Source organism: Ovis aries, chromosome 19 (assembly GCF_016772045.2).
Source record: "Ovis aries strain OAR_USU_Benz2616 breed Rambouillet chromosome 19, ARS-UI_Ramb_v3.0, whole genome shotgun sequence".
Classification (NCBI taxonomy): domain Eukaryota; kingdom Metazoa; phylum Chordata; class Mammalia; order Artiodactyla; family Bovidae; genus Ovis; species Ovis aries.
This window is the reverse complement of record NC_056072.1, coordinates 31,424,519-31,452,207: the sequence shown is the minus strand read 5'-3', so window position 1 is coordinate 31,452,207 and position 27,689 is coordinate 31,424,519. Positions and strand designations below refer to the sequence as shown.

General features: G+C 38.3%; 1 protein-coding gene across 1 annotated transcript in view; it reads right to left on the bottom strand.

Moving 5' to 3' along the window:
* Nucleotides 1-27,689, bottom strand: part of MDFIC2 (MyoD family inhibitor domain containing 2) — a 112,047-nt gene that overhangs the window by 17,417 nt on the left and 66,941 nt on the right. Inside the window, exon 3 of the mRNA XM_060402222.1 lies at nt 27,363-27,401. Within this exon, the coding sequence (XP_060258205.1) occupies nt 27,363-27,401 (39 nt within the window). The remainder of the gene's footprint in view (nt 1-27,362; nt 27,402-27,689) is intronic.

Sequence of the window (27,689 nt, the reverse complement as noted above, 5' to 3'; positions counted from 1 at the left end):
ACATGACTAAGCAACTGAGCACACTCACCAAACACACACACGCACATCCTTCTGTCACATTATTTACCAGTTCTTATTTGTTCTTCCTTCTAAATATCTCACAAGTACATCTCTGTTTTTTCATTTGCAAAACTACCAGTCAGGTTTAATCTTCTGTGCCCTTAGTTCTGGATTCCAAGGTACACCTCAGAGATTTCGTTGGTTCTGTTGCAAAAGACCACAGTGAAACAAATACCGCAGTAAAGCAGGTCATGTGACTATTTTGCTTTCTCAGCGCATCTGAAAGTTCTGTTTACATTATACTATAGTCTGTTAAGTGTGTAACAGCATTTTGTCTAAAAACACAAGGTACGTACCTTACTTAAAAATACTTCATAGCTCAAAAATGCTAAGCATCAATGAGTTGTAATCTTTTTGTCATAGTCACCTCAAAGATCACTGATCACAGATTATCATAACGAATACAGTAAAAATGAAAAAGTTTGAAATACTGTGAGAATACCCAGGTAAAGAACCTGCCTGCCACTACAGGAAATGTGAGACTCAGGTTCAATCCCTGGGTTGGAAGATCCCCTGGAGGAGGGCATGGCAACTCACTCCAGTATTCTTGCCTGGAGAATCCCATGGACAGAGGAGCCTGGTGGGTTACAATCCATGGGGCTGCAAAGCGTCGGGCATGACTGAGGCAACCTAGCGTGACTTAGCACAGCATGCACTGTGAGAATTATTAAAATGTGACACAGAGACTTAAAGTGAGAAACTGCTGTTGGAAGAAGTGACTCTGATAGAATTATCTGATGCAAAGTTGCCATAGAGCAGCTTCCTTAGTGGCTCAGATGGTAAAGAATCTGCCTGCAATGCAGGAGACCCAGGTTCGATCCCTGGGTTGGGAAGATCCCCTGGAAAAGGAAATGGCAACCCATTTCAATATTCTTGCCTGGGGAAGCCCATGGACGGAGTATCCTGGTGGGCCACGGTCCATGGATGGCAAAGAGCGGGACACAACTGAGCAACTAACACACTATTCAATTTGTGAAAAATGCAGCATCTGTGAAGCACTATACAGCAAAGCAAAACAGAACAAGATTGGCCTGTATTTCAGTACCATTGATCTCAACTCTAATAGCAACTCTCCCAAGACATCTTATACACTGTAATCAAAAAGATATCATGAGCAATATTCTCCTGATCATATTACTCATAAAAAAGCAAAACAAAGCACACGTACATCACGCATACACACAAAATGTCAGTAACTCTTTCTTCCCCATTCTCTTATTCTCAATGGCTTAACTCAGTTCTATTGACATATTGCCTTTTGAGAAAAATTAGCTTGTTTTTAAGTTTTCCTTCTGAGCAATAAACTCCAGAAGTCTCTATGAAAGTTACTAGATAAGATTTTAAGGAAGGATGATTTTCATTTTAATTCTGCACCAAAATTTTAAGGTGAGTGTGCATTTCAAATATTTGGACTATTTTTTAAAGCTGTGATGATGAATTATATTTTCCTTTGGATTTAAATTGTCCTCTAACTTAGAATTTAGTACTGTGATTATCTGTAGTTGAAATCTGATCAAAACAGAGAAGTGACATTTGTAAGTATAAGTTACCAAGCCGTTAACAAATAAGTATGATTAGTAAGCTGATACTGTACACATAAGAAAAAAAGTTTCTCCCATAATGAGCAAAGTTTGTAAAGTTCACACAAATGTCAGAAGTGATATCTTGTTGTTAGAATATATGGACTGTCTTCTCCACAGCTTGGTAGGTAATGACACAATACACAAAATAGAAAAAAGCATACATGATCACACATGGTGAAAAATTATTAGAAAGAGCTAGAATCATTTTCTTGATGTATAGAGCACTGTTTTTCTTAAACTGAGTTAAGTTTGAGATCTGATACTATGGTTAACGACAGAACAAAATGAGGATGATAAGGATTCCCTAGTAGTGACAAAAGTGTAATACAAGGTAACTGATACTCAAAGAAGTTATATTTTAAAAACACACATTTTCTTTTTTCAAAGCCGAGTTGGGTAGTTTACTCAAGGTGAGAGTTGAAGGCTTCCTAAGTATCTCACCTTTTGAGATGAATGTCAGTCAGTAATTCATGGATTGTGCCATTGTTATATCCTGTTAGATAGGACCACATAAAATCTTATGTGCATTACATCTGTTTTTTCAGTTCAGTTCAATCACTCAGTCGTGTCTGACTCTTTTTGACCCCATGGACTGCAATATGCCAGGCCTCCCTGTCGATCACCAACTCCTGGAGTTTACTCAAACCCATGTCCGTTGAATCAGTGATGTCATCCAACCATCTCATCCTCTGTTGTCCCCGTCTCCTCCTGCCTTCAATCTTTCCCAGCATCAGGGTCAGTTCTTCACATCAGGTGGCAAAGTACTAGAGTTTTTAATGTTTTTTAATGGGGGAGAAATAAATGAACTGAATATATGGGATCTTCTTTTTCTTTAATTTTTCAGATGCCAATTCTGGTTAGATGTCCTTTAAAGACATTCAGGGTTTGTTTTCTTTTTTTTAAAAAACACTCAAGTAAAGCAGCAGTTTTATGTATTATTGTTTTGATTTGTCTTCTGCAGCGCTTCAACTAAAACTGTCTCAAAAATATTAGATGAAATGTTTATCAAGGGCCATGACAAGAGGACATCTTAAGCCTTTTCTATCAGCCTTAGTAAATCTCTCTTTTAAAATGAGAAAAAGCAAGTGAGCATTATTTCTCCAGATATGATAGGACTAAGTGTTCAAGGTGAAAAGCATTCAGGGGGAAGAAAGTTTTAAGAGAAAATTAAACATGGCCCCGTCCTAGGTTTCCCTGCTGCCTGCAAAGCAACTTCAGTTTAGGGGGCTGAAGTGGAATTTTTGGCCTAATGCTTCTAGATAATTACTTCTGTTTTCTGTTTGCCACTATACTTTGCACTGGTAGGCAGGCACAGGCTAAGTGATATACTTTTTTATAGCTCGATCCTAAACTGTAGCAAGAGCAATTCAGTCCTAGAATGTGGTTGAATCTTCTTTCAACATGAAAACAGTTTGCAATTATGAGTCTCCATTTCATTTTTATCCAGTTACTTTCAGTTTAATGTTAGTATAAAGTGTCTCAAGAAATAAAGATTATGTTATCTTAGGGAAAGAACTGTATAAAGTTTTTATAGCTTGATGCACTTGGATTAGTAATAGGTTAAGAGCTCTGAAAAAATAAATGGGGCCAATCAGGCTATAAACTCATGTCTAATTGGTGTTGTATATACAGTTGATTTCTTTTCTTACTGTTTGTATTTAAATATAAATGTTAAAAATTAAATTATAATTATTCACAATTGTCTCTGTTCTGTTAAAGCCATCACAGTTTCTCATCCCAACTATCTGAAGGTCACTGAAAGTCTCTTCCTTGCATTATCTCATTTGACGCTCACAACACTATTGCAAAGTATTATTATCACTATTATATGAATGAGGAAGTAGATGGAGGGTCAGAGATTTTAATGGTTTGCCCAAGATTATCCGACTGGTAAGGGGCAGAGCTAGTACTTGAACTTACGCCTTCTAATTCCTATGACAGTCAAACTTTATTTTCACAAATTGCTTTATGAAACCAGGCACTCTGATATGAGATCAAGACACTTTTCTGAAGTATAACTCCTTTGTCCTTTGTGATTTTCCTCTCTAGGTGATCTTGCTGGTGTTTGATTAGGAAGCATGCTATATGTTTGCCTAAAACCAGAATTTACAAATGATTGCATTTTCCAAATTTATCCCTCAAAGACAAATGCAAGTGACATCTCATAGGTGAAGTTTCCTACAATACCCCCTGACTCCAGCTGAAACTAATTGTTTCCTTTGGGAGCCCCCAGAGACCTGGGCTGGTATCCTCATTATATCCTATAGTTCTGTTTATTGTACAGTGGTTAATTTTGGATATATTTCTCTTCCCCTTTCTGCTGTGAGTTCCTTGCAGAAACTACACCTCTATTTGCCTTTGATTTTCTAGCACCTAGCACAGTGTCTGGCAAAAAAACACATGTAAAATTTCAGATGAATGATGAATTGACTGACAGATTGAATGTGGGGTGTCTCAACTTTCAGTTGATAATTGACTCATTTTCTCTGGTACAGGCTTTTCTGATCACATCTTCTATTGGCCTTCTTATCCCACTCTCAATATGCCAGTTGGTCCTGGTGAAAGTCTAAAAATTCTCTCTTTTGTGCTAAAATAATATTGATTTTTATTTTGATGTGAATGCAGCATTTACATTTGTGTCTATAAAACTGTGAAGAATACAAAAAGACAAGCAAAATAAAATCCCCTGTAATTCTATCATTATTAACACATTTTATTTGTTTCACCAAAAGACAATGGAAATATCTGGTATATGTATCTATATATGCATCAGATTTATAATATGTAGTGTGTATTAAATTTAGAATATATATTAATGTAACTTTAATGTATTATTATATAATATATATGTATATTGTCTATATAATAATATGTATGTATATATTGTATACATTGCTTCCACTATGTGTCACTCACTCTTCTAGAACTGTTATTGGTATTAACTCATTTAATACTACTAGTAGTAGTAGTGTTAGTTGCTCAGTCATGTCCGATTCTTTGCAACCCCATGGGATTCTCTAGGCAAGAATACTGGAGTGGGTTGCCCTGCCCTCCTCCAGGGGATCTTCCCAACCCAGGGATTGAACCTGGTCTTCTGCATTGCAGGCGGATTCTTTACCCTTTGAGTTACCATCGGGATGATACTAGTAGTACTTAACACTCATTTAATACTACTTAGTTAAGTACTACTAGTATCATCCACGCTCTTTGAATGAAGACCAAAGAGCACAAGGATATAAAGTAACTTACCCAAGGCCACCTAACTGAAAAGCAGTGGAACTGGTGTTGAAATTAAGGCAGCAAGGCTACAGACCTATGCTTCTTACCATCATGCTGTATTCTCTGTCTAGATAGAGATTTAAAAAGAACATCAACCTTGATCAACATCAACATTTTATTGGCTATATTATATATGTTACTGTTATATCACGAATATTTCTCTATATCCCAAAGATTATTTAAAAGCATGCATCTCATCTCAGATGTCACCTCCTCAAAGAAGCCTTACCTTACACTAAATCTAAATGAGTGGTCCTCGGTTGGGTCAGATTTTGCCACCCAGGGGACATTTGGCGATGGTTGGAGACGTGTTTTCCTGTCGTGGTTGGGATGAGTGCTTTCAGTGACGAGTGGCCAGGGACACTGCTAATAACCATGCTGCGATCCACAGGAACCATCACAGCCCTCCCCCAACACAACAAGCCTACACAAAGAATATGGGTTTCAATGGCAATAGTGCAGATGGTGAGAGATCCTTGTATAAAATAATCCCAGGCTCTCACCACCAGCAATTTCTATTACATCACTATTTTATTATCTGCATAGTACTTTCAATATATTTAGTTCAGTTCAGTCGCTCAGTCATGTCCAACTCTTTGCAACCCTATGGAATGCAGCATGCCATGCTTCCCTGTCCATCACCAGCTCCTGGAGCTTGCTCAAAATCATGTCCATTGAGTTGGTGATACCATCCAACCATCTGATACTCTGTCGTCCCCTTCTCTTCCTGCCTTCAATCTTACCCACCATCAGGTCTTTTCCATTGAGTCAGTTCTTCACATCAGGTGGCCAAAAGTATTGGAGTTTCAGCCTTAGCATCAGTCCTTCCAATGAACACCCAGGACTAGTCTCCTTTAGGATGGACGGGTTTGATCTTCTTGCAATCCAAGGGACTCTCAAGAGTCTTCTCCAATACCATAGTTCAAAAACATCAATTCTTCACTCTCAGCTTTCTACTACTTTCTATTACTCTAAAAATATTTTGCATGTGTCCTCATTTCCTTGATTGTGTAGTATATGTCTCTTCTACACTTGACTGAAATATCACCTTTATGAAAGCTTTGTCTATATTTATTAATTGCAATCTCCTGAATGGGTGCCTGTTACATAATAGGTACTTAATAAATAAGAAATCAAATAATGTATATCATTTCTTATGTGACATATCATAAAGCGTTTAACAGTTCCACCATTCAATAAAAATGTAGATTCTTGACAATTTTTGCTATTATAAATATTCTTAAACATTTTCATGAATCTTTTCATATATCTATCTGTTTATATAGGTTGAAGTCATAAGTAGGGGCTTACTGAATTAATGGTGAAATTTCTAAAGCTTTTCATGTAATTTACTAATTGCCTTCCAAAAGGATCATGTCAATTTATACCCACACTGATAGTGATTGGGGGAAGTTTGCATACTTTTTTCTGGCTGACTCTAGGTTTTACCAATAAAATAATTTATTTTTATCAATTCGAGCAGAACTTTGAGCCAAGTCTTCGGTTTTCTATATCTGAAAAGACAGTCTTTCACTATCATGAGAAGTGCGAGATTTTTTTTTTTCATATTCACTGCCTTTCTGAAGAATTTTTGTTCCACGGCTAGATTCATGGGTAATTCTGAGCTCTCCTGCATTATATGGAATTAGACAGTGAAAGACATTCATTTTGGGTTTATATATCCATAAACTTTGGTTGGAAAATATTTATTGGATGACTGATGGTTGGTTTCGGTTTATTTAGCTGGTTCTTGCCTTTGTATCGTGAGGCCTCTGAGGTGACATGTCTGCTGACAGACTTCGCAGGATGCCTGTTGGTTTGTAGGTCTTGACAGGTTCATACCCATCCATGACATGCCTATATAAATGTAGGACAGGGATGTCATCTGTACAGAGAGCCTGGAGCCTGGAAGTCAAGCCACGCTAGTGGAAGGGCAAGAGGTAACAGGAGGCAATAAGTGGAGGAGCGAAGCACGTGTGCATTTCCAGCTCCTTTGGCCCGCTGTGTGTGCACAGTGTATTGTGGCATCATGAGAAGCCTAAGTGGGGTCTATGATCTGTTCCTTGTGGCCTATCTGGTAGAAGTTTAGCTCAGTGGTCTCCCTCCATATATATACACACACCTAATAGAGTACAGGGCTTCCCAGGTGGCACTAGTGGTAAAAATCCACCTGCCAATGCAGGAGATGAAGAGACACAGGTTCGAACCCTGGGTTGGGAAGATCCCTGGAGGAGAGCATGGCTGTCCACTCCAGTATTCTTGCCTGGAGAGTCCCATGGACAGAGGAGGCTGGTGGGCTGCAGTCCCTAGGGTTGCACAGAGTCGGACAAGACAGAAGCAACTTAGCAATAGAGTACACGTCTATCCAATGCAGGTTAAAACAGCTATTTATATTTATTTTTTAAAGGAAATGCTCACATAATAGATATTTTGGTATATTTTTAGTGTATATAGCAATTAATATGGCAGCTTATATTTCTATTGTGCGTGCCCGTGTGTGTGTGTGTGTGTGTGTGTGTATGCCCAAGATGGGCTTGCTCATTACCCCCACCCTTTTTACTTTTTTAATAATAGTGGTTTACAACAAAAACCTAGAGACTGCTGGTCTAAATAACAGAGTGAGGTCAGCTCTCTACATCCCCCTCCACCTGAAGGAAAACCCATCTTGTTTGACTTCCTTTCTGTACTGAGGGTGTGGCTGCTGGAACACTGACAGGCACAGCAGCTGCAGTAGTGGCCTGAGTAGACTTTTCCTCTGAGTTTCTATAGTGGTAACAGGATTAACAGACTCTATTCTGGAAGTACTTGGGTGGCATAACACCTCCCAGCAGAACTATTCCTGACAAGGACGTGCAGATGGAAATGCATATTTATGTCACTTAAAGCCTACCAGAGACACAAGGATTTGAGCTATAACAATAAATAGAAAAAAAAAATTCTCCAGCGTTTTTGGTAACCCATACTCAAGTGCATTGACGGTGCTTGGCGAAAGACCTATAGTTTGCTCCTTGTCCAAGCATAAAATATTCAGTATTCTAGCATGTGAAGGTAGCCTATTCGGAATATATTTTAGAATAGTTGGAACAAACTAGCACAAAGTCAGTTTACATTTCCAGGTCTTAAAAAATAATAGGACAATTCTATGGCGTGTTTGGACCATTTCAAGGAGAACAGTCTTATTTTAAAAAGTCTCCACTTACTCCATGTGTTAATCATGATAGGTTTTAAAAATTATCTCCATAGGCCAAACGGACACTGTGGTCATAGCTTCAAGTTTAAAATATTGTCTTTATAGCAATCCTTGATACAACTTCTCTTAGCTTTCTTCTCAAACACCTCAGACAAGATAGAAAAGGAAAAATGCTTATGCCCATAAATTATGGGTTTGATTTTTCTGGGAAAAATTGACACAACATATCAACTCATAAGAACTGAACTGAAGAATCCAATCAGTCTGGCGCTTTGGCTAGGTCTGCTGAGAGGGAAATGAACTATGTCTGTTCCTCCCCATCACCACCCCCAGTCATGGTCCGGAAATGAATATTTTATATTAACTGGAAAATTGAGCTTCCTTCTCCTTTGAAGAGGTGTGCTTTTTGATCTGATTGGAGAGCTGTAGTTCTTTGACACTCTAACCAATCCAGGTATGATTTGTTACCATAAACAGAAGATTTTCAAGCATTGTTTGAGGTTTTCATTAGATTACCTGAAGAACTCTGTGAAGAAAAGACAAGAAAATCTTAAGGAGGAAACAGATGGAGGTGAAAAACCTGCAGGATAGATCCAAAGGGACACAGTGAATTAAGAGGTTCTGAAGATGTCAAAATTATGACAGAGTTAAAATCTGCCTTAGGAACAGTAAAACACAGAACTGACCCTACAGCAAATATCAGTAGTCATATAGAGAGTAAATATGAACAACTCTCCCATAGTTTAAAAGTAAAGGACAGAGGATTAAAGTTGATGATAAAAAATGGTGCTACATATAGAGGCCAGAGCACATAAGTCTTACCTAAGAGCTATAGTTTCCTGAAGAAACCAAAACAGTTTAAATACAGACTTTGCTTAAAGATAATCTTGATATGTATGTCTTGAGCAGAAATAATTTACGAGTGCAAACCTGTCTAAAATGTACTAAAAAGAGACCAACAATCCTGCAAAGTATTTTAACTTATAAAAATAAAAATATTTTTCAAGCACCCAGACAAGCAAAATTAGATCATATAAGAAAGAATTGTTCTTAGGTTGTCCCTAAATCATTCTTGTCCAAAGTCAAGTGCCAGAAAACAGTGGTGCAACATTTTTTTCTTTTTTTAATTTGAGGGAAGATTAGGTCTTGACCATTTTATCCTCAATCATTTTGTCTTTTCTGTGTGAAAAAGTATACTAAGGTGTTCTCATAATACTTCATCAGAAGATACACTACTCTAAAGAAAACTAGCAAAACTTTTTTTGGAAAAAAAAAGTTATATTTTCACTTCCTAAGAAAGCAAGAACAAAGTTAGGAACACAAGTTTTGAGGTGCTGAGGCAAGGAAAGAATGATAATTGTCCTGAGAAATGATCAATGGTTACAAGTTTTAAATTCCAGTGAAAGCATTGAAGTGAATATTATCATTCAAAACTAACTCTGATTGGAGGTGACAGAGCCAGAAACCAGGAAGTGTTTAGAAGTGTTTGGTCTCTTTACAAGATGGTATCTGGGTATAATTATAAAGCAACTTTTGCATTATTAATTTTTACTCATTATGGCAGTTACCTGGAAATTATATGTAAGAACGATTCTCAGATAAAACCTCCACTCACAAAAGTGTCTGAATTTTCCAAATGCTTGTAATGAGCATGAGTCTTCCAAATTTTCTGAATCTTTCAAGTTTTCTTAAATGAGCATTTTAATGCAAAATACCTTTATAAAAGCTGAGAAAAATAGATTTCTTCATTGAAAAAAATACTCCCTTTCAAAATGACCAGTTAAAAATGGGCTTCTTTAAAATGAATGTTAGAATGTCCTAATGTGATGATGTGGATTAGAATCCAAAGTAGTCAATGGAAACATTAGTGTCTGGAGTGGTCAGTACGCATACATTGGTAATTTTATTCCGTGAAAAGTGTTATAACTGTTTCCTTTGTTTAATGAAAGCATGATGAAGGCAAGTATTGTTATATGTTTATCTTTCACTGATCCTCTAAAATATTTTCATAAAGAAAGGAGGAAGAGAGATTTCAGGCATTTTGAAGAAGACCCTGGAGCCAGTGAATATTTGGATGAGGAACCCATCTCAGAACCATATGGGATGCTGAAGAACTCAGAGAATCAGGGCAGCGATCAGCACTGTAAGTTATACAGCTGTACTATACAGCACTTTCAATTCACAGTGTTTTCAGAGCCACTGTCTTTTTAATCTGCAGTTCCTTTCCTCCCAAAAGCACCTTCCACACCCACAGACATTTACGTCTCCCAACTTTGTGAATGCCCTTTACCAGTACCGTTCTCTCTGCTTTAAGTTACCTTCTTCTTTCCCTACCTTACTCAACTTCTCCTCATCCCTCAAACCCAGAGGAAATGGTACTTTATTTCTTTAACAACTACCTGTCATCTGCTCCTGTACCTTGCTAGGTACAGGGACTATGGGGATTAACAAATTCCATTTCCCATCCTCATGGACATTTAACCTCTCTGAAGCCTTTCTTGACTTGTAAAATAGGTCCTTTCTGTCTGTCCTTCCATTATGAGTGCGTCTTTCCCACTGTGAGGAAAGCTGTCCATGCCTTGATGTTCCTGAGCTTACATAGCACTTGGCGTAAAGGTTGAAAGAATGTTGAGAGGTGTTTGTTAACTGATGATAAGCAACGCAATATTTAAATTCTGGTTTTCCTGGCTTCTAGTTGTGTGCTCTTTCCTCTATATTATATTGCATCTAGAATAGATATAATAATACCCAGGAATGGTGAAATATTTTCAGGTAAGTTTTCAGATATGAAATTCTTTGGAAACTTTATCCAATTACAGAATTTCAGATGTTGGATAAACCATAGGTGTTAGTTTCATCTTCCACTCACCAATTCATCCATCCATTCATTCACTTAGCACCTGCTATAATAATGAAAGTATTATAAAGATTATAATGATAACTAACATTTGCTTTACACTGTGAGAAGCTTTGGCTAGGGCTTTAAATGAATTTTCCTTTAATTCCTGTAGTAACGCAATGAGGAGGTTATTAAAAGTACAGTTTAACTAGCAAGAAAAATGCAGTTTAGAGGGGAAGGGCGCTGTGCTTTATTCATTGGTATGTTTCTAAGCTAGAAAAATTGGAGTAAGATTTTGAACTGAGGCTTGAAGCCTGCTGTCCTTGCCTTTATCAAAGATACAGGAACGAAAAGATGAATGTGTCAAGGTTGTGCCGTTGGGGTCTTTATGGTCTATTTATAGGAGGCAAACATGTCAACAGACAGATTGCCCACAGGTATCCCTTCTCTGCCATCTGTAACATGAATTTTGTACCAATGAAATTCCCCTTAATGACTAATGGCTGGTCAGAAATCCCCACTGAGGCCAAGGTTCAAATGAAGGGACAGAAAAGACAATGTATGATGAAAGATAAGGCACTTTGGCTCTTGTCCCACTCCCTGGGACTCTGATGCATATGATTCTATCTGGCCATCATTGTTAAGGAGGTCTTTCATATTTATAGGGCATTGCAATATTAGATGATGAGTGTTAGTCCTCATTCCATCAGCTGGGTAGATTAATCTCCTAATTCTCTTTAACAGCCTCTATCAATTAGGTTGTCTAAAAAGAACCCCTGAGCCTGGCTGAAATCTTTTGTGTCTCTCAGGTGAGTTCTCTATCTCACTTAGCAAATAACAATAATATTAACCATGATCACATCCACCCTTTATGCTTTAGATTCCTGTAGGTGCTTATATCAGAGAAGGCAATGGCATCCCACTCCGGTACTCTTGCCTGGAAACTCCCATGGATGGAGGAGCCTGGTAAGCTGCAGTTCGTGGGGTCGCTAAGAGTCGGACACAACTGAGCAACTTCACTTTCACTTTTCACTTTCATGCATTGGAGAAGGAAATGGCAACCCACTCCAGTGTTCTTGCCTGGAGAATCCCAGGGACGGCAGAGCCCAATGGGCTGCCATCTGTGGGGTCACACAGAGTCGGACACGACTGAAGCGACTTAGCAGCAGCAGCAGGTGCTTATATGGTCCAAACATTTTCTCCAAGGTTTATAAAACAAAGAACCACTACTTTGGAAATCCAAGAACTTAAATAGAAGAACAGTTACAGCCATGAAGAGTTGAAAGTTTGGGTAAAATTTGTTCTTAGTCATTGAAGATGAAGACTCTTTGAGATTCTAGGTTCTCAGCTTCTGAAATGCTTTTATAGTGCCATAAAGATAAAACTAGTCATTTTAGCTCTTTGTTAAGAGTACATTGGCATTTGTATTTTTGTCAAATTAGTTATATAAAACTGTGCATTTTAAATAATTTTAAATGATTGATATTTATGGATTTGTTTGTGTCTATGTGCTTACAATTTAGTATGTTAAATGAGTAGGCTTTCAACAAAGCAATTCTTTACTACTGCTGCATCTGCTTTGGATTAATCTCACTTTAATTGAATGCCAGATACATTTGCAAGAGCTCAAAAGGTTGAAAACAGTAACAGAAATTCTAAAGGAATAATACTTAAGGTGGAACCATAGGGCCTCCTGGTTTACATGAGCTTCCTTACCATTTAGCTAATGGAATATTTAAACTTGTAATGAGCCAGCCATACTTTGTCTGAAACAGGTATAAATATACCCACTGATTTCAGTTCAATAATCGTGGCAGACTGGAAAGAGGATTTTTTTTTTCTTTCTTTCTCTGAGAGAGCTCCATAAGTCATCAGAAGATAGTGCTGATGTTTTAAAGGAAGTATATTTGCTCTTGTTAAGGTTACTCTGAGACGAGTATCTTTACAGGTGATCAGCTTGTTGAGTCCAGAGGGTAATTTTGCCTCATTTATACATCTTGTGGGCATGAGCCCATGTAGATCTCATTTTATAATATCTAGAAGAGTGGTTCTCAAACTTTGTGTGTACCTATTATGAGTCACAAGGCAACTGAAATTCAGAGATGTGAAGCAGCTTGTCAAAGATTCAAACCCAGTTTGTTCTAACTGAAGTTTTCTTGTTACCGTCTATCTCTGCACAGATTCCTTAAAATCAGCTGAGATAAGTGCAGAGCACTGATAATAAAGACTTTCATCCAATACTTTGGGCACACATATGTTTAAGAAGATGTTTGAGTTAGAATTAGAAATGATTCTCTTTTCCTTTCTGAGAAAAAGTTACTTTTCTAGATTTCAAGGAAACTAATTGCAGTGACTCAATTACTAAAGATGAGAATTCTCCTCTCCTAGGAAATGAGAAATCTATTAAATTCTCCTACTGTCATAAAAAGGCTTAAAGCTTGGAGCCCTGTCCTAGATTCATCACCAGAACTTAACTCTGAAATATTTCTTTTCCCAACATACTACCCAGTTTTAAGAGCATCTTAGGACAGAACCAGGTCAACATAGTTACATGCAGTCAACTTAATTCACATAAAAATGAGCAAATGAACATGAGGCCTCTTTGGGTTCTTTTGCTATTTTTTTCTCCCTCAGTGATAATTTACTTTTATCACTTTTTGAGACCCAGTCTTGGACCTTTTACAGTGCTTCTTTCTGTGGTACCTTTTACTCCATCTGACTTGTGTACATTCTTCCCTCATCCTTGTTGTTTTCTTTCCTGTTTGACTAAGCTGACACACTCTCTATAGTGAATATACACAATACAAGAGTGCAATATCTCTAGTCTTTATATATTTCTCCCATGTATCTTTATCATAGGAGACATTGTAGAAAGTACCAGGTTTATGTAGAAGCCAAATCTTCATGTGTATCTTTATAACTAACAGGCAGAGGGAAAAAATAATTGAGTGCAGATGAAATGGGATTAGTAAATTGCAAGAAATAGCATAAATATGTTTTCTTCTAAGTTTGTAAGTGAGCGTTTTTGCATACTGATTCAATGTCCCTTCTGTCACATTCTACTTGGATCAGGCACGCTGCCTTCTTGCTCGGTCTCGGGAGCATGTTATGATGGTAGGTGAGTGACCCTGGCGGATATGCAGCAACGACGCCCTCCTTCAGGCCGATGCCTCAATGATGGAGGTGTTTTGCTTCATTATGCTCTCTCACCTAGACTGGAAGCCCTTTGGATAGGCTCCAAATGTTCCACAAAAGGGAGCACTTTTATAGAGAAAAATGCTTAGTTTTCTCATTGGCAGCACTTAATGAGTGTGTCCTCTGAAGATAGGGAAGCACCCTGCAGAGGATGCATTTAACACAACCCTATAATTTCCGCAGTGCTCACTCAGAGGCTGACTTTACAACTGCCCCTTCACCTTCACCAGTGCCCAAGGCAGTAATGGGGTCACTTAGAGAGCTTCCTTCAACACTTGGGAGTCTACCCTCTGAGACTTCAGTGGAGGTAAACACCAAGAGAAAATCCATCCATCTGTGGGGTTTTATTTTCCCCCATTCATTTAGAAGTTCACTCAGCAACATGCCATTTCCAATTCTGTTCTCTGTTAAAATGCTGCAGTTGATAACATCACTGTAATTTTTGCAGTATTTCCCCCCTTAACCACCCAACAAAGAAAGGAAATGGAAGAAAAACGTATGTTAAGTGAAAACATAATATTATATCCTCTTTGACTTGCGCAAAGGGTGTTAAAACAGATGCGTTAGTTTTGACCAAATGCAAGGTTTCTATGAGGATTTTCGATAAGTGATATGACAGAGTTGGTACGTGTGCTCAAGACAGTGGAGGTTAAAACTGTTTTGAAAGCATATTTCTCTCATATATCTCACACGTTGAGCAAGCTACAGAATAAATATATGGTAGATATTTTTCAGTGCAATAAAAAGATCTTCAAAGTAGGTCTCTCTTTTCCTGAAATACCTTTTTGTGCCATGATGAGCTAGCCAACAAAAGAATTTTGAGGGGGGGGAGGTTAATAAGAGAAAGTAATTTATAATACTGATATGTCAATATGTTTTTGAATAAACTTTTCCCCAGATTTTCTTGAAGTCTCATTAATGTAAGAATTATAATTATATGTCTTCCTCCCACTTGGAAAATGGCACAAGGCGCCTGTATGCAGTTCTGCTGTTCAAGTCATCACTAGAATAGAAATGTCACGACTTGGTTAACAATGCTTTATTATTCACATGGATCTTTTTTTTTTTATAGTGTTCTTTAGCTCAAAAACATTGTAAATCAGATATGTGCCTCCCACTCTTTTGTTCATTTGCAAATTTTTATTATTCTAGTTGAAGAATGCAACGGTGTGTCAAGAGCCAGTGTGTTCTGTTTATGCTCTTCTTGCTTCAAAATCCTGTTTTCTGAAAAAGGGAAGATGCCAGAAGCATGCCTAATCCTAGCTTCTTCATACATTTGTAAGAAAACTCTCTTCCTCTTCTGGATCAAAAGAAGTTTGGTGTTTTGAATCCATGAAGGTGAAACAGTGGAATGAAAATATACTTAATATAAAGGAAAAGTACTTCAGACATTGTATGGCTTTTAAACATATGTCATTTGCTTCTGCATCAGTTCTCCCTGTTTCTCTGGTTTTTACTGCAGCACTGCTGTGCTCAGTTCAAGATATCAATATGTGGTGGTGGTTTTGTTGAAATAGCTTCAAGGTGTCCCATTTAGAATCATGTTACTAATAGAAAGAGTGTTGACCTCCTAGGACATAAAATCATGCTATCGAATTTTTGTTCCATCACCAACTATCATGGTATGTACATGATTTAAAACACTTTAGAAAGAGTGTGAAATATAGCATCTTATGCCTGAATTCATAAATATGGTATTCATGTAGATTAACCAACATTGATTTAAAAAAAAAAGATCCTTCAGAAAATATCATGTAGTATCTATCTAACAGATGAATCTGAAGCAAGACAACAGTCAGTAATTCACTCATTCTTTTGAGAAACATTTATGGGTTATTTATATAGTACTTAACAGCACACTCATTCTTGGTAGATACACAAGGATGAATAAGACCTGGTGCCTGCCTTCTAAGTTTACCCTTCAGTGGAGTGTCAGGCATTCAGATGACTTCAGTAGCATATGACAAATGGATAATAGGGCATACACACAGTTCTGCGGATGCAAATTCAGGGATTTTTAATAATGCTTGGTGTAACGTAGATAGGTATCTACAAGAGATGATGTTTTCACTGAATCTCAAAAAATTAGTATTTAGTTGCCAGGTGGCCATTGATATTCAAGGAAGAAGAAAAAAATCTGTAAAACACAGAAGTGTGAAAACTAGTATTTAGCAGAGCATAGTAAGAACATGGGGGAGGAATAAGCAAAAGTGAGAAGAAGGATTAGGGGAGTTGTGGTGGAGTTTTTATGTTTACCTATGGATTTTAGACTTAGGCCATTAGGTAGTGGTTATTGATTTAAGAGGAATGGATCCCAAGGAAACATATGGACCCTTTCTTTGGAGAAATGCACCATACACAGACATATAATATAGATTCCCAACCCCTTACCCCTGAACACACAGATTATATCCAAGTTCCGTTAACTCCTGTTTAAGCACCTAAAATAAGTATTTTAAGCAGAAATAAAACAAGATCATGTATTTGTCTTAGAAATGCCAGTATGGAGGATGAACTGGAAGGAAAGTAAGCTTTGTCCTCACCACAGCTCTGTAGGCTAAGCTCTATTGCTATCTACATTTTACATATGAGGAGGCTGAGGCACAGATAGGTAATATAAGTCATGAACTGTAATTGCAAAGAGTGAATGGCGAAGCTGGGATTTATACTCAGGAAGTCTGGGTCCAAAAAAGAAGATGAGCTTTTAATTGTTATGGTGCCCTATCTATGATATAGTAGACTAAATAGGCTGATAATGATATTCATAGTACATATAATTAATATTCATAATATAGCAATGCAAAGGAGAAACTATAATGATATCTGTTTGAATAGGTCACTGCAATTATTTGGATTTCATGTGAAATATTTTGTATTTATATATTTGGAACTGAATAAGGTACTAACAGTAGTCTTTACTACCCTTAAGTTTTAGTAGTTTTGTTATAAAGAGTTTTGTTACTTTTTTAGAGATAAATGCTTATCTCAAATGGAAAATAATGCAAATATACTGAAGAAAATGTTATATTATTTTCACAGTAAATGAATGAAAAAATCTTGATAAAAATCTTCTAATTAGAATTTAATTCAAAAAGTCACTCATCTTTAGCATTTTTTTTAATATCTCAGAATATATTGCCTGTTTTATAACTGATATTAGGCTGCCAAAAAAAGTTTCACTTCTAGAGATTCAGAGATTTTTTTTTTTTTTAAAGATAGCACAGCCACATGTACCCCAATGTTCATCGCAGCACTGTTTATAATAGCCAGGACATGGAAACAACCTAGATGTCCATCAGCAGATGAATGGATAAGAAAGCTGTGGTACATATACACAATGGAGTATTACTCAGCCGTTAAAAAGAATTCATTTGAATCAGTTCTGATGAGATGGATGAAACTGGAGCCGATTATACAGAGTGAAGTAAGCCAGAAAGAAAAACACCAATACAGTATACTAACACATATATATGGAATTTAGGAAGATGGCAATGACGACCCTGTATGCAAGACAGGGAAAGAGACACAGATGTGTATAACGGACTTTTGGACTCAGAGGGAGAGGGAGAGGGTGGGATGATTTGGGAGAATGACATTCTAACATGTATACTATCATGTAAGAATTGAATCGCCAGTCTATGTCTGATGCAGGATGCAGCATGCTTGGGGCTGGTGCATGGGGATGACCCAGAAAGTTGTTATGGGGAGGGAGGTGGGAGGGGGGTTCATGTTTGGGAATGCATGTAAGAATTAAAGATTTTAAAATTTAAAAAATAAAAAACTAAAATTAAAAAAAAAATAAAATAAAGATAGCACAAAAGTTTTGGGAGTAGGATCTCTGGTAGGCTTGTTTGGAGTTGTCTTTTCTCTGCCTTCAAGTTACAGTATATGAATACACATAGGAAAGAAAAATATTTCCAAAGTCAATTTATTGGAACCAGGTGCAATACTCAAATTGCTTACTTTTTAAAAAATATGGTGTTAAATGTTGAAAATTGGAAAAAAAAGCTTTGTATACTTTTATAGAGGTAAATATCTATTCCTCTCATTAATTTTTTTACATGACTTGTTTTGATAGGATCGAAGTTTTATTTGTATTTTGGTTTTCTTTATTGACTAAGATGTATAGGCTGAATCATACCTTGAAGTTCTTTAATTCCTTCATTTAAATGGGGTTGAGTGTCTGCTCTGTGATGGCTACAATACTATACTCGGTGAGGAGAAACTCAGATAAAAGATGTAAGTCAGTTTTCAAATTGCTTCCAGTCCAAGAGCAGACTCCACTCAGGAGACGCTGGTAATTCCATGCAACAAATGATCTTGACTGAGGTTATAGGGATACTGGTGAGTGGTACCCAGCTCTGTCTCCATCATGGAGGAGGCCTTCCCAGAGAAGATCTCAAGAGCTGAATCTGAGGAAGCATAGGAAGAATGCCCATTTTCTTTTGTTAAAAAAGAAAAAAGTGTAAAACTGTCTATGAAAAAAAAAGTTCAATTACAAGCATTCTGGTACACATGTTTAAAGGAGAACATGCGAAGATGAGTAAGGAGGGTAGAAGCAGATAGAAAAAAAAAAATTCAGAGACAGCCAAGGAAATTGGGTGAGTGTATAAAAGAATTTAGCAGTCAACATCACCAGTGCATTTAATAGGGACATTGTATATTCTGAAAGCTCCTTATTGCGTAAATTGGTATCCCTAGTGCTTCAAATATGGCTAAAGAAAATACTCTCAGTAATACTGATTTTAGCTTATACAGATTTATGTTGCTGACAGAGACTGACTGAATGTCTGCTGAGCCAAATCTACTTCTTTCTGGACACACATTTTCTGGCCTCCTTGTATTAGGTACATGGTTCTGTGCAAAAGGGATGTGGGCAGAAGAAGTGCCTCACTTCTAGTTTGTCCCCTAAAATACGCCCTGTGATTCTTCACAGTTTGTTTTTTCACTTCTTGGACAGATTTAAGCAGAGAATGCAGTAGAAAACTCTGAGGGTCCACATAGGGATGGCAGGACCACAGGATGAAAAAAACTTGGATCCCTGAGTCACCATGTGGTGGAAGGCAACTCAGATATTTATCTGCATGGAACTTTGGGTGGCCAAGAGAGATCATTTATTAAATTAGGCCATAGAAACTTGCGGAGTATTTACAGATGCTGCTGCTGCTAAGTCGCTTCAGTCGTGTCCGACTCTGTGCGACCCCATAGACAGCAGCCTACCAGGCTCCCCCATCCCTGGGATTCTCCAGGCAAGAACACTGGAGTGGGTTGCCATTTCCTTCTCCAATGCATGAAACTGAAAAGTGAAAGTGAAGTTGCTCAGTCGTGTCCAACTCTTAGTGACTCCATGGGCTGCAGCCTACCAGCTCCTCCATCCATGGGATTTTCTAGGCTAGAGCACTTTACAGCAGGTACTGTTAATCAATCTGGTTAATAATATGTTAATTTGGAATACAACTCATATGTAAGTTAATCAATAATTATGTTTAAGTAATTATTATTGAGTAATAATGATCAAAATACTTACTATTTATTGAGTTCCAGGATTGGTACAAAATACAATATATTTATTTTTTGATTTTCCCCTATATGAAATGTACTTAGTAGATACTATTATTGTAGTATTATATAATTGTATAACAGTAGAAGTCATCTCAAAGAGTCAGACACAACTGAGCGACTTCACTTTCACTTTTCACTTTCATGCATTGGGGAAGGAAATGGCAACCCACTCCAGTGTTCTTGCCTGGAGAATCCCAGGGACGGGGGAGCCTGGCAGGCTGCCGTCTATGGGTCGCACAGAGTCGGACACGACTGAAACGCCTTAGCAGCGGCAGCAGCAGAAGTCATCACACTATAATGGTTAAGAAATTGAGGCTCAGAGAGTTGGAGACATTTTACTTAAGGTCATAGAATTAACAGTATTGTGGCCAGGATTTGAATCCATGCTGTCACATGTGGTAGCTATCCACTTAACTGTATATGGTCTCCCATTGGTAGATACTGTAATACATGTTGAACAACCAATACCATGTATTATTTTAACAACAGTCAGTACAGGTGCCTTTATTCTTTAGGATTATGTAGAAGCTCCATTTCACCCTTAAGAGAAATTCTTTTCACCATTATGTCCCTTCATGAAAATATGTATTTATTTGTGGGCTAGTACCAAAATGTTTGGTTTTGACCACTAGAACTATTATTTGATTTTCAAAGTCTCTACAAGCTTATTAGCATTATGCACATAATTGATAACTCATACATATGAGTCCATGTATACACGCACACATTTTTAAAAAACTCTAGCCAAATGGATGTTTGAAAATAACAATAGAAATCTATCTTGAAATTGACTGATAGATGTTATCTATTTATATTGTTTATTATACCTTAATGAAGGACTGCAAGGAGATCCAACCAGTCCATTCTGAAGGAGATCAGCCCTGGGACTTCTTTGGAGGGAATGATGCTGAAGCTGAAACTCCAGTACTTTGGCCACCTCATGCGAAGAGTTGACTCATTGGAAAAGACTCTGATGCTGGGAGGGGTTGGGGGCAGGAGGAGAAGGGGACAACTGAGGATGAGATGGCTGGATGGCATCACTGACTCGATGGACGTGAGTCTGAGTGAACTCCGGGAGTTGGTGATGGACAGGGAGGCCTGGCGTGCTGCGATTCATGGGGTCGCAAAGAGATGGACACGACTGAGCTACTGAACTGAATGAAGGAATGATGCTAAAGCTGAAACTCCAGTACTTTGGCCACCTAATGCAAAGAGTTGACTCATTGGAAAAGACTCTGATGCTGGGAGGGATTGGGGGCAGGAGGAAAAGGGGATGACAGAGGATGAGATGGCTGGATGGCATCACCGACTCAATGGATGTAAGTTTGAGTGAACTCTGGGAGTTGGTGATGGACAGGGATGCCTGGCATGCTGCGATTCATGGGGTCTCAAAGAGATGGACACGACTGAGCTACTGAACTGAACTGAATGTCCAGTTTCATTTAACGAAACAAACTTGAGCTGTGATCACAGCAAACTGTAATTTATGAGTCAAGGATTTTAGTCTTTTGGTGGAAATCTCTTTTAAGTAGAGGTTTCTCCTTGGGAACAATTCATCCCATCCCTTCATCCTGCTTGAGTTATAAAGACAGTGCTCCATGATAAATCCATAAGCCAAATGTATATTCAAATATAAGGATGCTGTGCACACATCTCACCTAACTTGTGTTATCCTCCTCCTCCCAGATGGGAGAAGAGGATCTGAACACACAAAGGTCTTTATTAAAAAGGTGAACTTCAATTTGAATAAAAAGGCCACTTCCTGGTCACACTTTGCTACTTTCCCCTGCTTGCAGGCGGCTGGCTTGACCCTTAGGAGGGACCAGCAGCATGAAGCATACCCACACGGGTCCATCCTGTCTTGCTATATTGCTCTGCTATTTTAACAAATCCTTTTAATTTTACCTTTCCTGAAAAAACAGCCATATTGTTATCAACTGTAAACGTATTAAAAACTCACAAGGGCATTTTAGTATGTGTATCATGCCTGAAAAATATTATTGCCTGACAGGCCCCCATTGGCAAGTGAAAAGAGGTTTTATTGAAGGAAACAGCAGTAGCAAACAGCAAGCAGTGCACAGGAAGGTAATTGTTCTTTTAATATTGGAGTCACACGTTCACTTAAGATGAAGGCTCCTCCCTGCCCCTGCCTCATCCACACCCAGAGGACCCGCCAGACAAGCGGCCCTGCCGCCTCTCTCTGGGATCAAGCTGTCAATGCGGACTTGTATTCCTTCCCTTTTCCTGAGCTAAGCTCTACCCCCAGAGCTCCCAGCGCCTTCCTGAGTGAAAGCTCTGAAAGAGCTCCCTTCTAAATTGCATCAGTCGCAGGGCACTCTTCAAACTGACAGAACAAAAGAGCCAAATTCTCAAAGTCTGGGCTGAGTGACTTGTTAGTCGTGCTGGTTGATTACCTCTTAATAGGCTCTGAGAACGGGCCACGGTCATTTTGATGCTGCTTAAGGAAACCTTGTGGAGTTCTTTTCTAGTTAGTTGCTATTTAAGGTTGATTTGCTTAATCAGCAAAACACACAGCAAGGGGACAGAGATACACAGAGAGAGAGATATCTCAGAAGGAAGTTCTTCCTACTATCCCTCACCCCATCCAATCATTGGTAATAAAATTACTTGGACTAGGAGTTAAAAAAAATAAATTCTCATTGAAAAGGACTAAACAGGCTGCTCTGATGTACGTGTGTTTGTGTATGTTTCTCTTCTGGAATGGATGCAATACTAAATAATAGTGTTTCCTTGCTGGCTAGTTAGCACTGAGTTCCCCAAGCTTTACTGTCTGCTCTTGCTGCCCCTCTCCTTCCTCAGCCATTAATGAATACATTCAACCAGCCAGGGTCACTTTATTATTCTGACATAATGAACTGGGGATGTGATTTCCAAGTTCTGAGGCTGACACTGGCAGGGTGATGCTTTCACCTCGAGGTGCCCCAATTGTGTACTCGACACACTTGGAAGAATAAATATTGATCTGCTTTCTGAGGATATGTGGCCATGTGAAATGTTAATGCTTTTAAACGGCTTTGGACATAGAAAGTAGCTATTATTACCACTATTATTATAAGGTATAAAATCTCAGAGAGTATCTCATCTTCACCCTTTATCCTCATGATTGGTGTGTTGAGTGCCCGCTGTATTCACATCACTGCTCATGTGACTGGGTTCAGTGATGACATTCACAGACAAAGACATTGATTTTGAGACTAGCTGGTAAGGACGGTAAGGATTATTCTCAACAGTAATTATATACATATTTTATGGACTTCCAATAACAAACGTTTATTCTCTCATTGGGCCTCATTCATTACTGGGTTGGAGATTTTCCATTTGTCTTCTCCAGATGATTTATTCTCTTATATGAAAAGAAGGAGGAAACGGCCATTTAAAATCATAATTGGCCATAAAACTTTGGGGCTCTAAAAAGGATAGGGTTAATATTTACCATTTGGTTTGGTGAAAAAAAAAATCCAGGAAAGTTTGGATACTAAAAGTGAGTTCCCCCCAAAGCCATGGTGTAGGATTAAACTGTTCTAAATAAGAACAGGTGAAATTTATGATTTGGATGGTACTGGTGAAGCCTGAAGGAAATAAAAGTGCAGCAAGGTGGCAGGAGGCAAGGACTCACCATGGAACAATGGCCAGTGAGAATGGCCAAGTGACATAGTTAACAATATGGGCTGTTTGTATAGTCAAAGCTTTTTCCAGTAGTCATGTATGGATATGAGAGTTGGACCATAAAGAAGGCTGAATGCTGAAGAATTGATGCTTTTGAACTGTGGTGTTGGAGAAAACTCTTGAGAGGCCCTTGGACTGCAAGGAGATCAAGCCAGTCAATCCTAAAGGAAATCAGACCTGAACACTCATTGGAGGGACTGATCTTCAGCAAGCTGAAGCTGCAATACTTTGGCCACCTGATGCGAAGAGCCAACTCATTAGAAAAGACCCTGATGCTGGGAAAGATTGAAGGCAGAAGGAGAAGGGGACAACAGAGGATGAGATGATTGGATGGCATCATTTATTCGATGAACATGAGTTTGAACAAGCTCTAGGAGATGGTGAAGGACAGGGAAGCCTGATAAGCTGCAGTCCATGGGGTTGCAAAGAGTCAGACACAAGTGAGCGACTGAACAACAACGAATAGCAAATTTTAAATTGCTTGTAAGTTTTGCTGATAAAGGCCTTCTCCCCTTTGTTTTCTTTAAACTTTGGTAAAAATCTGTTAGACCCCATGTAGATCTGAGACATGGAAGGTATTTGCAGTAGGTGAGTTGGGATTGAATATGAGACAATTTTGCTTTTCTCAAGGACTCTAGGCACTTGAAGAGAGGGTTGCGCTGCCATCTGAGTTACACATTTGTTTATTAAGTCATTCATTTACCTAATGTTTATTGAGTATCTACTGCATGCTAGGGACTCTGATAGAAATTGGAAATACAAAAGAGAGTAGTACTGATATGACCTGTGCTTAGTACAGGTTATGGTTGTATGTAATGGGATGCACATGTATCTGCTTTGCAGTAATTTGAAAATTTATAGGGATCCTTTGTGATCTACACACATAGCAGGGTTGCTGTTTCACACCGCCCCCCGCCCCCCCCACACCAGTTCTTCTTTACTTTATTTTGGCAAATTAATTTCTTTATTGGTTCCTAGCTTTTCAGATTTTGCTCAAGTAATGCCTCCCCCCTCTCCCCACCTAGTCACACCTTGCCAAGTCCTCTTTACAGCCTTGGATATCCTCAGCCTGAAGAAACCTCACATTTTTTTTCTGATTTAATTGGTCTGGAGTTCGGTCTAAAGCATCACAGTTTGTAACAACTGCCAAGATGATTCTAGTATGTAGCCAGGGTTGAGAACCGCTGTCCAAACATGTGCAAATAAAATCTTGTTGGTACAGTGTCCTACGATTGCATTTTGCAGCAACATTTACCCTTTCCTTTATATTTCCTTTTTTTCCCCTAGGAGAGGAAAATGGGTCCTTCTCCTCTTCAACGTGACCTTTTGTATCAGGAGTTTGCATCTCCTTATCTTTCGCTGTCCACAGGATGCATCTTTATTCACCATGATCCCCTTTCCCTGTATTTTCACTCTCTCTACTGACTCTGTCCTGCCTCTGCAGGCTGACTTAGGTGTGCTATAGCCTGAAAAGCCTTCTTAAGGTAATTTTTCCATCACCCAATTACTCAGAGGGGTCCTTAGCACAAGTGACTTTACTATCTACTCATTTCTTGATCCTTCACAATTGGCTTCTATCCCCACCAAGTAAAACTGATCTTTCAAAGCCCTTGTGGTAGTACATGCAAGCTGCTTAATGCATATTGGTTGAGTGAAAAAATAAATGAATAGATGACTTTCTAATAATCAAATCAATGATCTTTCATCAGTTTCTTTCCTCCTTGATAACATGACTAGTCAGGAGCATGACTCTGACCCTGTCTTTTTTAGCAGAGAATGCTGTTGTTGTTGTTGTTGTTGTTGTTTTCCCCCATTCTGATATTTCTTCTACGACCCCTTGGCTGGCCACTTCACAGTTGTGCACAGGTGTATGGGTTGTGGAAGCAGACAAATTTGGTCATTAAATCAAGTCCCTGCCACTTCATAGTTGCATGACTTAGAACAAATTGGCTGCCTCACCAAGCCTCATTTCTTCATCCATAGAGTGGAGATAAGACAACACTGCTCTAAAGATTGATATGATACTTCAGTGCCATTGCCAAGTCATTAAGTGCTCAGTTAATGTTAGTGGATGTTTGCATTGCAGTGGATAGAAGCTGCCTGTGGGCAGTCACTAAGCCATTTTTTCCACCACTGTATTCTGTACTTGAAACTTACAGTGTTAGGCTCAGGATCTTTGAAAAAAAGGTGAATGAATGAGCCAGTACATTGTTCTCTTAATGGATGATTTTTCTCAAAGCCTTGCCTTAGGCTCTATTCACTCTTTCCCTTGCTGACCTCATTTATTTCCTGGTGACCTTTGATATCATTTATTACTCCACCTCTCTTCTTCATGTAGATTACCGCCACATCTAAACTGAAATTAGACTTGGCTTGTTGTGCCCTCCATATCCAGATATGTTGTCTTTAAGACATTTCCCAAGCAAGCATCCCAAAAAGCATTTCTTGCATATCTTAAAATCACTATATTCAGAAAAGAACTAGTCTGTCTTCTCTCTCCCTAACTCTTATTATTCATTTTAATATATTCATTATATATATTTGGAAGAGTCTGCTATATAAAATATATTTGTGGGATTTCACTGGTGGTTTGGTAGTTAAGACTTCACACTTCCAATGCAGGAAACACAAGTTCAATCTCTGGCCGAGAAAGTAAGGTCCTTTGAAATATATATATATTCAAAGTATATAAATTATATATTTCAGGTATATAAATATGTGTATATTTCAAGTATAAAGTATATATATTTGTTTAATTTATATATACATATACAAAATATATGTGTTTATCTATGTCATGACCTCCAAAGAGTTCTACCTGCCTATCTGTTGATTGGCTTAATGATATTCCCATCTACCAAATGTTATTCTTCCTAATGTATAGCTCAGGTTTTTAGCTACCTGCCCTAATGACAACCAAAAATAACAAGAACTGTAATTCTTACAACTCCACGCTTCTTATCCTGCCAGTGTTTTTTTTTTTTGACCCTTATTTTAATCAAAACTCCCTATTATATAAACAATATTTATACTTTAAGCAAGCAACACATAGTGACAATTTTATTGTGGAAAAAAAGAGCTCACGCAATATGGAAGTGTAAAAGAAAAGCAAAATTCTCACTTCACCCCTGCTCCCCGCTTCTTTCTTACTACTCTTTATGGAGGTGGTTCCTATATTCAGTTGGGGATAACTCTTTTCTAGATTTTTCATCTAAATTGATGAACATATACATGTCTGATGCTTACTTAAAGTAAATGGGCCATACTGCATTTGTTAACGTGATGCTGGCTTTTTCCTCCCTCATTAATATGTCTTGTTCCTTTAGCCCCACCTCTTCCTAGAGGACTGTGGCCCAGTATAGCCTCCTACAGGAGCACCATGACATATTAGGCAGACTTTCATTGCTGAATGTTTAAAAGCTCCCTTACTATTTATTCCCCATTTATCTGTGTCATCTTTTAACTAAATGAGAAATCACATTTCACATTTTCCGTCTTTGCCTCTTTGTACATGCCTAACAGTGAAACTTTTACTTACCCCCCCAAACCCAGCTCAAATGTTAGTTGTACATGGGGTCCTCTTGGCTAATTCTAGCTTAAAGTGATTTCTTAGAGAAGTTGCTCCATCCTTCAAGGACAGAGACTGAGATTTTTTTCATCCCTTAAAGCTAAACACAGGGTCTTAAATAGGAAGACGCTGAATCAGTGTAATGTATAAATGAGAACATTATTTTTCAACTTTTGTTATGTAACATGTATGTAGAGATAGGCTTATAAGCACCTTCAAGGAAGAAAAATGATTGTGGTATACTTTGAATAATGCAGATGTGTGATGATGTGTATGCCAGTGCTTTGGCCACTATACAGTGGACACTGACAAAGATGGAGTCCTTCCCTTAACACATTACACCCAAAGTGCCCATTATCTAGTATAGGAAGCTATTACAAAGAAATCAGATGAACCTACCAGGGTCTTCCAGAGGACTTTGAATTGAACTGGATAATCCTAAAAGAAAGGAAATTAAAGATAATTATTTGCACGAATATCCAATTTTTTTGTCCTTCCAGGATCTGTTTACCTTTTTTTCAGGGAAGAGAACCCCACTTTCGAAAAGAAGACCTGTTCCACATAGTTTGAGTGGAATGGTCTTGTCCATCCCTATTCCGTGCAGAGACATGGTAACCCACATCCCGTAAAACCCAGCCATGGTGGTGTTTTGTGGGATGGCTCTAAGAACCAGATAGTACCAGTCAGTTTGCTGCCTGAAAGTGAGAGTTCTCTCCTCTTTTGTGA